This window comes from Chiloscyllium plagiosum, chromosome 3, assembly GCF_004010195.1.
Source record: "Chiloscyllium plagiosum isolate BGI_BamShark_2017 chromosome 3, ASM401019v2, whole genome shotgun sequence".
Lineage (NCBI taxonomy): Eukaryota > Metazoa > Chordata > Chondrichthyes > Orectolobiformes > Hemiscylliidae > Chiloscyllium > Chiloscyllium plagiosum.
The window spans coordinates 39088381-39105305 of NC_057712.1; the positions used below are offsets into that span (position 1 = coordinate 39088381).

Below are 16925 nucleotides of genomic sequence, written 5' to 3' on the forward strand. Positions count from 1 at the left end.
CCCAACCACCCTATGGCTCAACACTTCAACTCCCCCTCCCATTCCACCAAGGACATGCAGGACCTTGGACTCCTCCATCGCCAGACCATAGCAACACGATGGCTGGAGAAAGAGCGCCTCATCTTCCGTCTAGGAACCCTCCAACCATAAGGGATGAATTCCGATTTCTCCAGTTTTCCTCATTTCCCCTCCCCCCACCTTGTCTCAGTCCCAAGTCCCAACCCTCGAACTCAGCACCACCTTCCTAACCTGCAATCTTCTTCCTGACCTCTCCGCCCCCACCCCCACTCCGGCCTATCACCCTCACCTTAACCTCCTTCCACCTATCGCATTTCCAATGCCCCTCCCCCAAGTCCCTCCTCCCTACCTTTTATCTTAGCCTGCTTGGCACACTTTCCTCGTTCCTGAAGAAGGGCTCATGCCCAAAACGTCGATTCTCCTGCTCCTTGGATGCTGCCTGACCTGCTGCGCTTTTCCAGCAACACATTTTCAGCTCTGATCCCCAGCATCTGCAGTCCTCACTTTCTCCTAGTTAATGATAAGTAGTTCATTACAGTGAATGGTTGAAGAACAAGGATGGATGAATTAAAATTAAAAGGGGTCAGGTTTAAAGATAATGATTCTGAGCAAAACATTGTTTTGATGAAAGGTATTGTTTGGAGAAAATAAACAACAAAATCCATTACATTCTGGTTACTTGATATTCTATAAATCATTCACCTTTTAAGAAATGCTTTTGTGGAGCAGGTGATTTCAAGTCACAATTATTGAAGATTATAAAGGATAGTTAGCACAAAAACAGGCCATTCAGTCTATTCCCTCAAGTGTCCTCCCATCTACCCTTATTTATGATCATAACAATCTATTCCTTTCTCACTCATATCTTAGTCTACTCTTAAATAGATTTGCACTATGAATTTCAAATGCTCAGTATGGTAACGAGTCCCTTGTTATTTGAGTAAATAAATTTCTCCTGAATTATCTTTTGGATTTTTTGGTGACTATTTTATATTCTAGTTATTGCTCTTCCCCACTAGAAGAAACATTTTCTGGGTATCCACCCTATCAAAGCCTTTAATAATTTTATGGATCTTTATTAGGTCACTCCTCAGTCTTTTTTCAAGATAGAGAGATAGAGTATGCCAATCATTTCCTGATATATATATATATCTGTGTATTTTTAATATCATCCTTGTCAATGTTCTCTGCATACTCTGCCCCGATCTAACCAGAAATACACCATAAAACTGTAAGATAGAGGAGCAGAACAAGGCCATTCGACCCATCAAATCTGCTCCATCATTTGACCATTGCTGATGTGTTTCTCAATCCCATTCTCTTGCCTTCTCCCTAAAACCCTTCATTCCCCTTACTAATCAAGAACCTATCTATCTCTGTCTTAAAAACACTCAAAGATTTGGCCTTCAAAGTCTTCTGTGGCAATGAATTCCAGAGATTCACCACACTCTATCTGAACAAATTCCTCATCTCCGTTCTAAAAGGTCACCCCTTCATTCTGAGGCCATCTCCACGTGTCTTAGTTTCTTCTACTAGTGGAAACATCTTCTCTAACCCTGTATTCTCTCGTCCTTCTAAACTTCATTGAGTACAGATGCAGAGACGCTCCTCATATGTCCAGCCCTTTATCTCTGGGAACATTCTTGTAAACCTCCTTTGACTTCCTCCAAGGCCATCACATCCTTCCTTAGATACAGGGCCTAAAACTACACATAATATTCTGAATACAGCCTGACCAGAGTCTTATACAGCCTCAACATTATACCCCTGCTCTTATATTCTAGCCCTCTTGAAATTAACGATAATATTGCATTTGCCTTCCTTACTGCCAAGTAAACCTAGCATATCAACCTTGTGGGAATTTTGAACTAGGACTCCCAAATCTCTCTGTGCTTCAGATTTCTGAAGTCCATTTATAAAATAAACCTTGCCTCTATTCTTCCAATCAAAATGCATAACCTCACACTTTCACACATTGTATTCCATCTGCGACTTCTTTGCCCGCTCTCTGAACCTGTCCAAGCCCTATGCAGCCTCCCTACTTCCTCAACACTACCTCCCCTCTACCTAACTGTCATTTGCAAACTTAGCAACAATGCCCTCAGTTCCTTTGTCCAAATCATGAATGTGAAATGTGAATAGTCATGGTCCCAACATTGACCCCTGCAAAACTCCACTACTCACCAGCAGCCATCCTGAAAAAGACCTTTATCTGGATGTAAGTTTGCTCGCTGAGCTGGAAGGTTTGTTTTCAGACGTTTCGTCACAATACTAGGTAACATCATCAGTGAGCCTCCAGTGAAGCGCTGGTGGTACATCCTGCTTTCTATTTATGTGTTTAGGTTTCTTTGGGTGGATGATATCATTTCTGGTTCTTTTTCTCAGAGGATGGTAGATGGCATCCAAATCGATGTGTTTATTGATAGAGTTCCATTTGGACTGCCATGCTTCAAGGAATTCTTGTGCATGTCTCTGTTTGGCTTGTCCTAGGATGGATGTGTTGTCCCAGTCAAATTGGTGTCCTTCTTCGTCTGTATGTAAGGATATTAGGGATAATGGGTCATGTCTTTTTGTGGCTAGTTGATGTTCATATATCCTGATGGCTAGTTTTCTGCCTGTTTGTTCAATGTAGTACTTGTTACAGTGTATGCAAGGTATTTTGTAAATGACATTCGTTTTGCTTGTCATTTGTATTGGGTCTTTTAAGTTCATTAGCCGCTGTTTAAGTGTGTTGGTATGTTTGTGGGCTACCATGATGCCAAGAAGTCTGCGTAGTCTGGAAGTCATTTCAGAGATGTCATTGAGGTAGGGTAAAGTTGCTAGGGTTTCTGGGTGCATTGTGTCTGCTTGTTTGGGTTTGTTGCTGAGAAATTAGCGAACTGTGTTTATTGGGTACCAGTTCTTCTTGAATATGCTATATAGGTGTTTCTCTTCTGGTCTTCGTAGTTCCTTGGTGCTGCAGTGTGTGGTGGCTCGTTGAAATATTGTCCGAATGCAGCTTTGTTTGTGGGTGTTAGGATGATTGCTTCTGTAGTTAAGTATTTGGTCCATGTGTGTTGTTTCCTGAATGTGAAGTGGGTGGTAAACACAGGTCCACTAGCTTGACGATGGTATCTTTACTGATGACGTTGGCGCTGTCTTGTGTTTGTGTCTTTGGTTCTTCTACTAGTGTAGTCAGTGTTTCGTTGGCCAGGTTGATGTTAATGGATGTGAACAGGGCTGTTACATCAAAGGAGACCATTATTTCATCCTCTCCTACCTTGGAGTCTTTGATGGTGTTCAGGAATTTTTGGGTGGAGTGGGTGGAATGGCGTGAGTCTTCTACTAAGTGTTTTAGTCTTCGGTGGAGTTTCTTGGATAATCTGTACGTTGGTGTTCCAGGTAGTGAGACTGGGGTCTGAGGGGGGGCTCCTGGTTTGTATACTTTGGGTAGTCCGTAGAAGCATAGTGTGTTGGATCCATCTGGTTTCATTCTTTGGAATTCTGTCTTTTTTAATTCTCCTGATTTCTGAAGTTTTTTGAGTAAGGCTGTGATTCGGTGCTCTAGTTATGGGATCGGGTCTATCCGATCTTTTGGTAAGTGTCAGTACCTATAAGCAGTGCGTTCGCTTTCTCATAGTACAGAGGAACCTCGATTATCCGAATAATGATTGTCCAGCAAGATTGCAAGGTCCGGATGCTTGGCTAAATTATCTTATTCAGCATTGGATTATCCAGAATTCCGATTAACTGAATAAAATATTCCCTGCCTGTGTCTTTTGGATAATTGAAATTCCTCTCGAGTCTGTTCTTTTTAAAATAACGGTCATGCGTCCTTTCTCTATAGGTAGGATTACAATGTTTTTATCTTTTTGAGTCCTTCTGGTGCTTTCCTTACTTGTGTATTGAGTGGGTTTCCTTTTTCCTGTTTAAAGTTGGTGCAACTGTCAATCTTATGGTCTGTTGGGTTTCTTCTGTGAGTCCGTTGTCTTTCAGAGTTGATTCTAATGCTGCTAGGAAGTCCTTTTTATCCACATCTCTGTAGGTGTAATTTAATCCTCCTACTAGGACGGACTTTTCTGTATCTGTTGGAGGTCATTCTGATAAGTTTTTATCCAAGCCTCTGTGTTGTCTATGATGTTCTTTTGTGTGAGCTTGTGTAGTTTTTCCTGGAGAGCTAGTTTTTGCTGCTGTTTGATACTTATGGTTCATTGTAGTGTGTCTGTCCATTCACAGTCTGTCGCCTTAGTGAGTAAAGTTTTTTGATGCAAATATCCCGATTGTATTTACAGAATCGGTTGTGGGCATCATTAAGCATTTCTCTAAGCATTCTGCGGCCATTTTGTTCTGCTATTCTTTTGGCTAGTGGGGTGTTGAGTGGAGGTTTGTATTTAAGACATTTTGGTTGTCCCACTGACCGAAGTCTGCCTTACAGTCCTATAATTTCCCATCTTCTGCTTCCCCGCTTTCTTAAACCGTGGTATTGCATAAATCATTTTCCAGTGCTCTGGGACCCTCCCTGACTCCAGTACTTCCTGAAAGATCACCAGCAATGCATTCAGAAACTCCTCAACTCTCTCCTTCAGATCCCAGTGGTTTAGTCCATCTCATCCAGATCATTTATTCACTTTCAGACCTTTCAGCTTCCCTATCAGCTTCTCCTTAATGACGGACACCACATTCACCCTCTGCCCCTGACCCTCCTGAAGTCCTGGTATGCTACTGGTGTCTTCCGCTGTGAAGGTAGCTGCAAAGTACCAATGCAGTTCCTCCACTCTAACCAAGTATTCTGTAAGTTTAAATTAGATTTCCTCTCATCTTTCTAAACTCCATTGAGTGCAGACCCAGAGTCCTCAACTACTTTTCATATGTCTGAGATCATTCTTGTAAACCTCCTTCAAACCCTCCAAGACCACCAAATCCTTCCTTAAATACAAAACTACTCTCACTATTCCAATTGCAGCCTGACCTGAGCTTTAGACAGCCTCAACAGTACATCCCAGTTCTTATATTTCTTTGTTTCCCATTATTACTTTTCCAGTCTCCTTTTTCAGAGGCCCAATATCCACTGTTGTCCCTCTGTCCTTTATAAGTCTAAGAAAATCTTGTGACCTTCTTTTATATCATTCACTAACTTACCTTTATATTTCATCTTCTCCCTCTTATTGCTTTTGATTGTTGACTTAGAGTCATAGAGTCATAGAGATGTACAGCATGGAAACAGACCCTATTGGACCATTCCATACCCATAGCACTCTTTGTGTGAAAAGGTTGCCCCGTAGGTCTCTTTTATATCTTTCCCTTCTCATCCTAAACCTATGCCCTCTAGTCCTGGACTCCCCGACCCCAGGGAAAAGATTTTGCCTATTTACCCTATCCATGCCCCTCATAATTTTGTAAACCTCTGTAACGTCACCCTTCAGCCTCTGACGCTCCAGGGAAAACATCCCTAGCCTGTTCAGCCTCTTCCTATAGCTCAAATCCTCCAACCCTGGCAACATCCTTGTAAATCTTTTCTGAACCCTTTCAAGTTTCACAACATCTTTCCGATAGGAAGGAGACCAGAATTGCACGCAACTTCTGCTGGTTTTAAAGGCTTCTTAATTCTCTGATTCCCACTAATCTTTACCACATTCTATATTCTTTCTTTTGCTTTTATGCTGTCTATGACTTCCCTTGTCAGCCATCGTTGTCTCGTCCTCCCCTTAGCATGTTTCTTCCTCTTTGTATGAATTTCTGCTGTGCCTCCGAAATTACCCTCAGAAACTGCTGTCGTTGCTGCTCCACTGTCTTCCCTGCTAAGCTCCCCTTGCAGTCAACTTTGGTCAGGCTCCTCCCTCATTTTTGTAGTTACCTCTACTCAAGTGTATAACCATTATATCTGATTCTAGCTTCTCCCTTAAAAATTGCAAGGTGAATTCTATTATAGTATGGTCACTGCTTCCTAGGGGTTCTTTCACTTAAACTCCCTAAATCAAGTCTGCCTTATTACCCAACACCAAATCCAGAATTGCCTGTTCCCTAGTGGGCACTAGTACCACAAGCTTTTTTGAGAAACCATCGCATAGACATTCCACAAACTCCTTTCCTTGGGACCCACTACCAACCTGATTTTCCCAGTCAACCTGCATATCAAAGACCCCGATGATTATTATAATAGTGCCTTTTTTACATGCCTTTTCTATCTCCTGATTTATTTTCTGCCCACATTTTGACTACTGCTAAGAGGCCTATACATAACTTCCATCAGGTTCTTTTTCTCTTTGCAGTTCCTCAACTCTACCCACACCTACACCATCTGACCCTAGATTGCTCTTTACTATCAATTTAATTTCATTTCTTCCTAACAGGTTAACTCCATCCTCTCTGCCAATCTGTCTGTCTTTTCAATAAGACCTGTATCCTTCAATATTTAGTTCCCAGTCCTAATCCCCTTGCAGCCATGTCTCTGTGATGTCCACAACATTATACCCACCAATTTCAATCTATGTTACAAGCTCATTTACCTTGTATTGTATATTGAGTGCGTTTAAGTACAACACCATCTTGTATTGACTGCCCCCCTTCTCATAGTTGTCCCCTTATCTGCTGTGCCTCAGGTTAAATTCCTGACCCCTTCCATACTCTCTGTCCTATCATTTGTTGTAGAAACTTTAATAATCTCTCCTGAGCCTTCCCCCATACCCCCACCCCCCACTTTAAATTTTTCTCTAATTGTTTATGCAAATGAACTCATCCCTTACTATTTAGTTTAAAGCTGAAAATGTGTTGCTGGAAAAGCGCAGCAGGTCAAGCAGCATCCAAGGAGCAGGAGAATCGACGTTTCGGGCATGAGCCCTTCTTCAGGAATCGAATCGACGTTTCGGGCATGAGCCCTTCTTCCAGCAACACATTTTCAACTCTGATTAGATTACATTAGATTACATTACAGAGACACGGGGAGAACGTGCAAACTCCACACAGTCAGTCGCCTGAGGTGGGAAATGAACCCGGGTATCTGGCGCTGTGAGGCAGCAGTGCTAACCACTGTGCCACCGTGCCGCCCAGATCTCCAGCATCTGTAGTCCTCACTTTCTCCTATTTAGTTTAAAGCCTTATCCACAGCCCTAGTTTTGCAATTTGCTAGGAATCTGGTGTCAGCATGATTCAGGTAGAGCTTGTCCCATTAGAACAGCTTCTTCCTCCCCCAGTAATGGTGCCAATAGCTTCTTCCTCCCCCAGTAATGGTGCCAATGTCCCATGAATCCAAACCCTTTGTTTCCACACCAATTTTTGAGCCACATGTTTACCTCTTTAATCTCATTGATCTTGTACCAGTTGTTCATGACTCAGGTAGTAATCCAGAAAGTATTACCTTTTTGCTTCTGCTTTGTAACTTATCCCCTTGCTGCTCATATTGCTTCAGCAGAACAGTTTTTGTATTTCTACCTATATCATTTGTATCTATGTGGACCATGACAACTAGACATTTTCCCTTCCACTCCAAGTTCCTCTGCAGTCCAGATGAGATATCCTGACCACGGACATCCGGCAGACAACATAGCTTTTGGGTCTGTTGCTCCTGGCCACAGTGTCTTTTCCCTGACTGTACTATCCCCAATTACAACTACATTTCTCTTTTTTTTCCCCATTCTAGAATAGTTCCCTATACAATAATGCCATGGTTAGTTTGCTCATCTACCTAAAGCCTCCGTTCTCATCTACACAGGGAGGAAATATCTCAATGCTGTTAGACAAGTCCAAGTGCTGAGGCTCTTTTAGCACTACTTCCTTGATCCCTGTACCTGCCTCGCTTGCAGTCACATCCTCCTACCACTGACTGAATTCAAGGTAGTGAATCTAAGGGAAGTGACTGTCTCCAGAAACACAGCGTCCGTCTGTCTGTGTCTCTCTCTCATGCAGTGTTTGACCTTTGAACTCCACCTCATCAACCCTGGGCTGGGTTCCCCGTCCCTATGCACCACAGTAAGTTCTACCAGCGTCCGCATCACACAGATACAACACATTGCTTGGTCCTGCATCTCTATTTTATTTAAGTTTATTGGCAATTTTTATTTAATTTCCTGCTAGCCTTTTTGTTTGTGACCTCTAACAATTTCCTCTACTACTTTTGTTCTGAAAGTCACCTATAATACATAGTCGAATTAGCAGCCCTTACCAACCAATGAACCTTGTGGTTATCCTGTGATGTCACTTTTTCTTTAGTGCCCAGCCTCTGTTCACGGACTTCAATTTATCCTGTTAAAAGACCTTACAAACTGTGAACCAATAAAGTAAGCACCTTTTCCCCTCTGTACCGAATTTTCACACTGCCTCCAAAGTCCCCAAACTATATACTCACTTGAGCTGTGTCTCACTGCAGATGTGATCTCTCCTTTCTGACTGTATGCAGCCTACTGCAGTAATCTATAGATGTGCTCTAACCAAGGTTTGATACAGATTAGCAAAACATTTCTACTTTTCATTACTCTCCTTCTAGAATTAAAATATAGGCCTAAATTTTTGCCCATGACACAGGAGCAATTGCAACATTTGCCAGCTCGGCAAGCCCAGTCTGGTAATAAAGTGCCGAAAAATTGTGGTCTTCCTTTCCTGGGGGCCAGGTTATCTGAAGTGAGGTCATATGATGCCATAATAAGTGCAAGGTCTTCCCAGTACAGAAGTGACCTTGGCAGGAGTCCTGCATCAATGCTTTCGCACAATATTGGAGGGTTTTTTTTACACAAACAAAATGAATCATAAAGCAGCTCTCACCACACACACCTCTATCCCCCTACCCTGCTTCCATATCCCATCATACTCTCAATACCAACCAATGCCCCCCCACTCAATATTGTATGTCCTTGTACTACCATGTCATCTCCCTCAGTATCCATCACAAACACACTTGAATTCTGTTTCATGCTGGGATAAAATAAAGTTTGTTGTTTCAGAATTAACTTAAAAATAAACTTACTTAGAAAAACCCATGCATTTACATGCATTCAACTATGTAATCCCTTACAAGTGTCTTAATCCCTTATTAAAAACAAGCATTGGAATTCATAATCTTACTTCAAAGAATTCATAAATACTTTCAGGTTAGAGTCATACAGCATGGAAACAGACCCTTCGATCTAACCAGTCCGCACCAACTATGTTCGCAAACTAAACTAGTCACACCTGCCTGCGTTTGGCCCATATCCCTCCAAACCTTTCCTGTTCATGAACCTGTCCAAATATCTTTTAAATGTTGTAACTGTATCTCCAACTACTACTTTATTTGGCTGTTCATTCCACAGAGTAATCACTGTCTGTGTAAAAAAATTTACCCTTTAATTCCCATTTGAAATCTTTCTCCTCTCACCTTAAAAATATGCCTCCTGGTTTTGAACTCCCTCACCTAGGGAAAAGATTCTTTTAATTCACCTTATCCATACCCCTCATGATTTTATAAACCTCAATGAAGTCACCCCTTAACCTACTACATTCTCGTGAAAAAAGTCCCAGCCTTTCCAATCTATTTTTATATCTCAATCCCTCCATTCCCAGCAACATCCTTGCAAATCTTTTCTGAACCTTCTCCAGTTTAATAATATCTTTCCTATAACAGGGCGACCAGAACAGCACACAGTAATCCAGAAAAAAGCCTCACCAATATCCTGTACAACCTCAACATGACATCCCAGCTCCCATACTCAAAGATCTGAGCATTGAAGGCAAGTGTGCTAAGCATCTTCTTAACCACCCTGTCTACCTGTGATGCAAATTTTAAAGAATTATCTACCTGAACTCCTGGGTCTATCTGTTCTACAGCACTACCTAAGATCCTACCATTAATTGTATAACTCATGTCCTTGTTTGTATTACCAAAATGCAATATCTCACATTTATCCAAATTGAACTCCATCTGCCACTCTTCGACCATTGACCCAATTGATCAAGTTTTTTTGTAATCTTAGATAACCTTCTTCAATGTCCACTATGGTGTCATTTGAAAACTTACTATACATGTCTTCAAATCATTTATATAAATGACAAGCAAAAACGGACACAGTTCCAGTCCCTGTGGAACACCACTGGTCACAGGCTTCCAGTTTGAAAAACAATCCTCCACTACTACTACTCTCTGTGTCCTACTGTAAAGCCAATTTTGTATCCAATTGGCAAGCTCACCCTGAATCCCATGTGATCTAACTTTACTACTTAGTATATTCTGCAGAACCTTGTCAAAGGCTTTACTGAAGTCCAAGTATACAATGTCTACTGCTCTGCCCTCATCAAATTTTGTTTACTTCATTAAAATACTCAGCCAAGTTTGAGACATGATTTCCCTTGCACAAAACCATGCTGACTATCCCTAATCGATCCTTGCCTCTTCAAATGCATGTAAATCCTTTCTTTCAGAATCACCTCCAACAACTTACCCACTAACGATGTCAGACCCACAGGTTTATAGTTTCCAGGTTTCTCCTTACAGCATTTCGTAAACAATAGCACAATGTTAGCCACACTCCAGTCCCTCACCTGTGTTTATAGAAGATAGAAAGTTCTGCTAGAGGCCCTAACTTCCCACAACATCCTGGGGTACACTTGGTCAAGTTCTCAAGATTTGTCTACCTTTTTGTTTTCTAAGACCCACAGCATTTCCTCTTCTGTAATGTGAACTGTTTTAAAAACATCAACATTTATTTCACTAAACTCCATTTCTTTCTCAACAGTAAAAATAGATTCGAAATATTCATTTAAAATCTCTCCCATCTCCTGATGTTCAACCCAAGGATGACCTTGTTGATCTTCAAAGACTCCTACTCTTTCTCTAGTTGCTCTCTTGCTCTTAATGTATTTGGAGAATCTTTTTGGATTGTCTTTAACCTTCTCCACCAAGGTTATCTCATATGCTCTCTTTGTCTTCCTGATTTCCTTCTTAAGAATGTCCCTACACTCTTTATACTCTTCAAGAGATTCAGTTGATTCCAGTTATCTATATCTATGATTCTTTTTTATTATTGACTAGAACCTTCCCCAATCTTATCAGCCTTGCTTTTCACTCTAACAGGAACATAATGTCTCTGAACTCTTGTTATCACACTTTTGAAGGCTTCCCTTTATCTGCAAACAGTCTATTCTAATCAATTTTTGAAAGTTCTTGTTTCATACCCTTAAAATTTGTGTTACTCCAATTAAGAACTTTAACTTTTATGGAAGACCTATTCTTTTCCGTTATTATTTTCAACTAATAGTATTATGATCACTAGTGATCCCCTATTGTGTCAATTGAATTGTGAAATAGTAGACACAGCATTATCAGAATAGAGGGTTGATAAATCAGTCATGTTACATTAATCCAATAATGCTAATCTTCAGGCTAACTTTGATACACTGAATGAAACAGCAAGCAATATCTTTCTGATATTCCAGGCGGCTTTAAAAAACGTTTTAAAGTCTGTGATTTATAAATGCTTCACGACTTGACAGTTGCTTTTGACACTTAATGAATACTCTGACAGTTCTTTTTGATACTTCTGACAGTTATTTTTGAGAATTCTTTTTACACTCTGGCAATTAATTTTGACAGATCTGTTGACAGATTGTATCTTTGCACTTTTATGTGCATTTGTTTCGAATTTTAGCAATCACAATGGGCACCTTACCTCCTAAAGTACACCTGACCTGCGCCAGTGGTGTGCCAGGGCCTATTCAAATGCTACCTTAGCTTTCCAAAATGGTAAAGTAAAGAACGGGGTGTTGGAGATATGGAACAAAACAGAAATTGCTGGTGAAATTCAGCAGGTCTGGCAGCAACTATGGATGGAAAGCAGAGCTAACGTTTCGAGTCCAGTAACTCTACATCACAAATGATAGCAGCGAGGAAAAGGTGGTATTTTTGCTGAAGATGAGGTTAGGAGGTTAGGGTGAGATAAAAACGGATAGGTGGAGATGGAGCCCAGAAAGAGAGAGAGAGAGATAAGAAAATGATCGGCAAACAACATTGATAATAGACCAGGACAGAAGAGAAGCTGAATAAATGATTACGAGAACTGAGAGTAGGAGAGAATGGGTAGCCTGAGCTGAAAGCAACCCAACCAAGACTGGGTTTTGGGGTTGGGTGAAAAACATGGAAGGATGGAATCAGGCTGTAAAGTTATTGAACTTGACGCTGAGTCCTAGAGGCTGCAGGGTCCCCAAGCGGAAAATAAGGTCTGTTCTTCGAGCTTGCACTGATGCTTACTAGAACATATCAGCATATTGGCGTGAGAACACAGTGGTATGTTGAAGTGGCAGATAACTGGAAGCTTGGGGTCATTTTCAGCATTCAGTTTTTCCTAACTGCCAGCAGTTCTGATGAAGAGTCACTGGACTTGAAATGTTAACTCTGCTTTTTCTCCAAAATGGTACCCCACATCTCCAACAATTCTATAAAGTTCAGTCTTACTTCTGCTGGGTCTAATCTATGCATGTTGTGTTTCAGACACAAAATCGAATTATCAAAATCGCACAGCAGTGGAGGCAGCCGCTGGTTTATATGGGTAGTTGCTGCCGCAAAATGCACGTGTTATTCCCATCACAGCCTTCCATTTTTAAGTAACATACCAGTAAAATGTTTTATTTTGTTCAATGTTGCTTGATAATTTAATTTTATAATTCCTCTTTGCCTTCCTTATTGTGTTTTTAACTTCTCTCCCAATCTCATCATGTTCAGTTATGTTCTGCTCTCTTAATGGATAATTCTTTCCAAACTATCAGTTGTTCCATTAGGTCTTTATTCATCCATGGTCTCCTGATTGTATTTAATTTGTTCTTTCTTTTTAGTGAAATATATCTTTCTAGCACTCTGTTGGACATCATTGTAAATGTTTCCCATTGTTGTCTTACATTGTTTGCCAACATGGTTGTCCATTTTACTCTCCTCAGTTCTATTCTCAGCACCTCAAAATCAGCTTTCCCCATCTAGTAATTTAGGTCCTGTCAGTTGTATGTCCTTCTCCATTGTCATTTTAAAGTATATATATATTATGTTCACTGTTGCCTAAGTGCCTATACTATTTCCGTTTATGGGGGAAAAAAAGGGTTTAATAGCAAGAAGGTGAATGTGGTATAAGGGAAAAGGGTGAGAGAAAGAACTCCCAATTATGTTTCCTTTCATAGCCTCAAGATGTCCCAAAGCATTTTGGCAGACAAAAAATGAGATACTTATGAAGTATAATTGTTATTGTAATGTTGAGAACCAGAGCAGATAATTTGTGCGCAGCAAGGTTTAACCAATACCAGTGGAACAATCATGACATAATCTGCTTTAGTCATGTTGGCTGAGGGTCAATATTGGTCAGGATACTGACCAAGGGAAAACAATTCTGCCTTTCTCTGTAAAATTTATTTGAAAACAATTTTTGAAAAAAAAACCTTCTTTGAAAAAAAATGTTAGATCATTTATATCTAACTTAGGGGCTCAATCTTTAATCTCAATACTAATTGAGGCGTGCCATGCCACAGTGATCCAGTCAGATCAGATCAACTCAGCACTTTAACACCTTCTTATCAACCTTATCCATTATGTCTACAGGCAGCTTGCCTGTCATGAGTTTCATTTATTGTAACCACCCTCTGTATTTATTTTCAAACACTGCCGATTGTTTCTTGGCTCAGATGTCCATGTCACTTGACTTCAATGCAAATCAGTTACGCCAAGTGCGTCCTCTCTGGGCATGTCAAAGTGCGATGGGAGATTTTAGTTCCAAGGAGGAGGTCAAGGCACGAACTCAGAGTTCTGACTGGAATGCCGGGATTCGTCCTGCGCCAGTTCGATCTGCCATACAAACAATGAGCGAGAAGGGGCAGAAAGCGTCACTACGGACCCAGAGAAGTGTTCCTTGTGAGTAACCATTATTATTGCATTATTGACCTTTTCAGTTGTATTTGACCAATGCTAGTAATAGCAAGTTATGCAACCCAGAACTAGTTTATCAGCAATGAAAATTGAAAGAAAAGAAAGCTCTTGTATTTGTACAAGAACATAAGAAATTGTAGGTCATTCAGCCTCTCAAGTCTGCCCCAAATTTTTAAAAGATCATGGGTGATCTGCCTCAGGCCACAACTCCTCTTTCGTACCAGCTCCTCATAGCCCTCAACTCTTTGATTTTTCAACAATTTGACTACCTCCTCTTTAAATATTTTCAGTGATCAAGCCTCCACATTTCTCTGGATAGAAAATTTAAGACAATTACTCTGAGTGAAGTAAGAAATTCCTTTGCTTCTTAGTTTTAAATGTTTAAATCTTAAGTATCTCCTTATTCTGCAATTGTGTCTCCTTGATTGAGATTCTCCCACAAGAGGAAACATCTTAAGATCTATTTTGTTAAGCCTCCTTAGAATCTAGTATACTTAAATAAGATTCTAAATTCTTTGAAACTATTTAGCCATTCTTAATAAGTCAACTCCTTCATTCCAGGAATCAACTTAGTGAATCTCTTCTGAATTGGCCCAAGGTCAGTATATCCTTTCTTAAATAGGGTAATCAGGACTGTACGCATTACTCCAGGTGCAGCTTTGTTAAACCCTGTGACAGTTATAACAAGACTTACCTATTTTGAAACTCCCAACACCTAGCAATAAAGCCCAAAATATGATTTACCTGGCTGCATCTGCATGCTATCTTCTTTGGTTTTCACACCAAGATCCCTCTATACTGCACTACTTTGTAGTTTCTCTCCATTAAATAATAGATAATTTTTAATTCTTCCTACCAAAGTGCATGACCTCACACTTCACTCAAATTAAACTCCATCTGCCAGGTTTTTGCCCACTGACTCAACCTATTTATATCGCTTTAGAGATACGTTATGTCCTAATCACATCATGTCCCCCCACATAGTTTTGTACTGTAAGAAAACTTTGTACATCACACTCTGCCCCTCCCAACAAATCAGTAATATAGATAGTAAATAATTGAAGCCCTATGACCGATCCTTGTGGCACTCCACTAGTTACATTTTACAAACCTGAAATAGACCTATCAATCCCAATTCTCTTTCTTCAATGTGTTAACCAATCCTCAGTCTACGCCAATACATTTATCGGACTCCTATGAGCTTCTATTTTGTGTTATAACCTTTTACGTAGCAACGTATCAAATGCCTTCTGGAAACCAAAACATCCTACACCTGCAAATTCCCCTTCATCAAAGCTACTTTTCATGTCCTCAAAGAACTCAGGCAAGTTTGTAAAACACAATTTCCTTTTCATAAAACCATGTTGACTCTGATTGCATTAAGTTTTTTTCTAAATGTCCTGAAATTTCCTTCTTAATAACTAACTCTGGTGTTTTTCCAAAAACAGATGTTAAGCTAACTGGCCTACAGTTTCTGGTTTTTAACCTCCTTCCCTTATTGAACAGGGATGTCGCATAAGCAGTTTTCCAATCTGCTGGAACTCTCCTAGAATTCAGTGAGTTCAGGAATATTTTAACCAATGCCTCCACTATCTCTATAGCTACTTATTTTACAACTCTAGAACGCTGGCCATCAGATCCTGGTGGCTTGTATGTCTTCAGTCCTAATAGTTTGTCAAATACCTTGTCCCTCATGATAGAGATTGTTACAAGACCTTTCCTCCCATTAGAACCTTGCTCATCTTTGGAATATTTTTCATGCCCTTCACCATAAAGACTGATGCACAATTTTGTTTAAAGTATCTGCCATTTGCCTGTTCTCCATTATCTGTGCTCGAGTCACATCCTCCCAGAATTCCACAATCATTTTAACTACTTCTTTTTATATACATAGAAGCTCTTATTGTTTTTTATATTTCTTGCCAGTTTACTTTCATCTCACTTTTTAGTCATCTTCACTAGTACCTATATTATGCATTTCCAATTCCCAGGCCTACCACTAGTTTACATTGCTTTATATGTCATAGCTTTTGATTGGATAGTTTCCTCAACTGCCAATGTTAACTGAAGGTGGTTTATTCTTCACATCACGTCCTTCCTTTAGATCTGAATACATTGTTGCTGAGCATTATGAAATACCTGATTAAATGCCTGCAACTGCTTATCTACCTACCCTTCCCTTTGCCAGCTTTCCCAGCCTGCTTTAGACATTGCTTTTTTTACACCTCCATAATTGCCCTTATTTAATCTGTGGACACTGGTTTGAGAACTGAGTTGACTTCCCTCAAACTGAAATTGAAATTCTAACATATATGATCACTAACCATTTGAGGATGCTTACTAAGCGATCTCTTATTATTCCTCATGAGACAAGATTAGATCTAAAATACCAGTTGGCAAGTGGTTCTGCAACATACTGCTCTAAGGAATAATCCCTGATGCACTGTGCAAATTTGTCTTTCATGTTACCTATGCACATCTGATTTGTCCAGTCAATATGTAGATTAAAAACATCCATAAAAGTGTCATGCCTTCATTATTTCCTGATTTATAATTTGTCTCATAGTGCAATAACTATAGACAACTGCCACCTATGACTTTTTACCTTATTTCCATGAAATTGATTCCATGTCACGATCTATTGCATCTCCATCACTACTCACCTCTGCACTGATTATGTCCTTTATTAACTATGCTACCCCACTTCCTTGAAATATTGAGTTTCCAGACTTGGTCACCTAACAACCACGTCTTTGTATTAGATATCCAGTCATATTCATTTATTTCTACTTATGCCATCAACTTATCTATACTATTACAGATGCTGCATGCATTCTGCATACTGCTGAGGTAGTGGTGTAAGATTTTACCTTTGTCCCCTTGTGCTTCCAATCTGTCAGCAGAATCCATTCCTAGTCCTGCCTGTGTATTTTTTTGTACCTATATGATCTACAGCAATTGGATCCTTCCCTTTCTGCTCCAGGTTCTTCTTCAGTCCAGAGGAAATGTCCTTAACCTTGGGACAAAGTAGGGAGCACAGTTTTCGGGAATCTGTTGTTAC

The 16925-nt window shown here is 40.2% G+C and overlaps 1 protein-coding gene across 7 annotated transcripts in view; it reads left to right on the plus strand.

Annotated features, from left to right (window-relative positions):
- fbxo16 (F-box protein 16) overlaps window positions 1-16925 on the plus strand; it is a 58353-nt gene that overhangs the window by 39039 nt on the left and 2389 nt on the right. For 4 of the 7 annotated variants that reach the window (XM_043680374.1, XM_043680357.1, XM_043680400.1 and 1 more), the window contains one exon: window positions 13624-13849. The exons of 1 other annotated variant lie outside the window; for it this stretch is intronic. In XM_043680374.1, the coding sequence (XP_043536309.1) occupies window positions 13624-13849 (226 nt within the window). Of the gene's footprint in view, window positions 1-9589; window positions 9626-13623; window positions 13850-15312; window positions 15421-16925 lie in introns of those variants that run through there. 2 more of the 7 variants (XM_043680383.1, XM_043680411.1) reach the window with 2 other exon arrangements.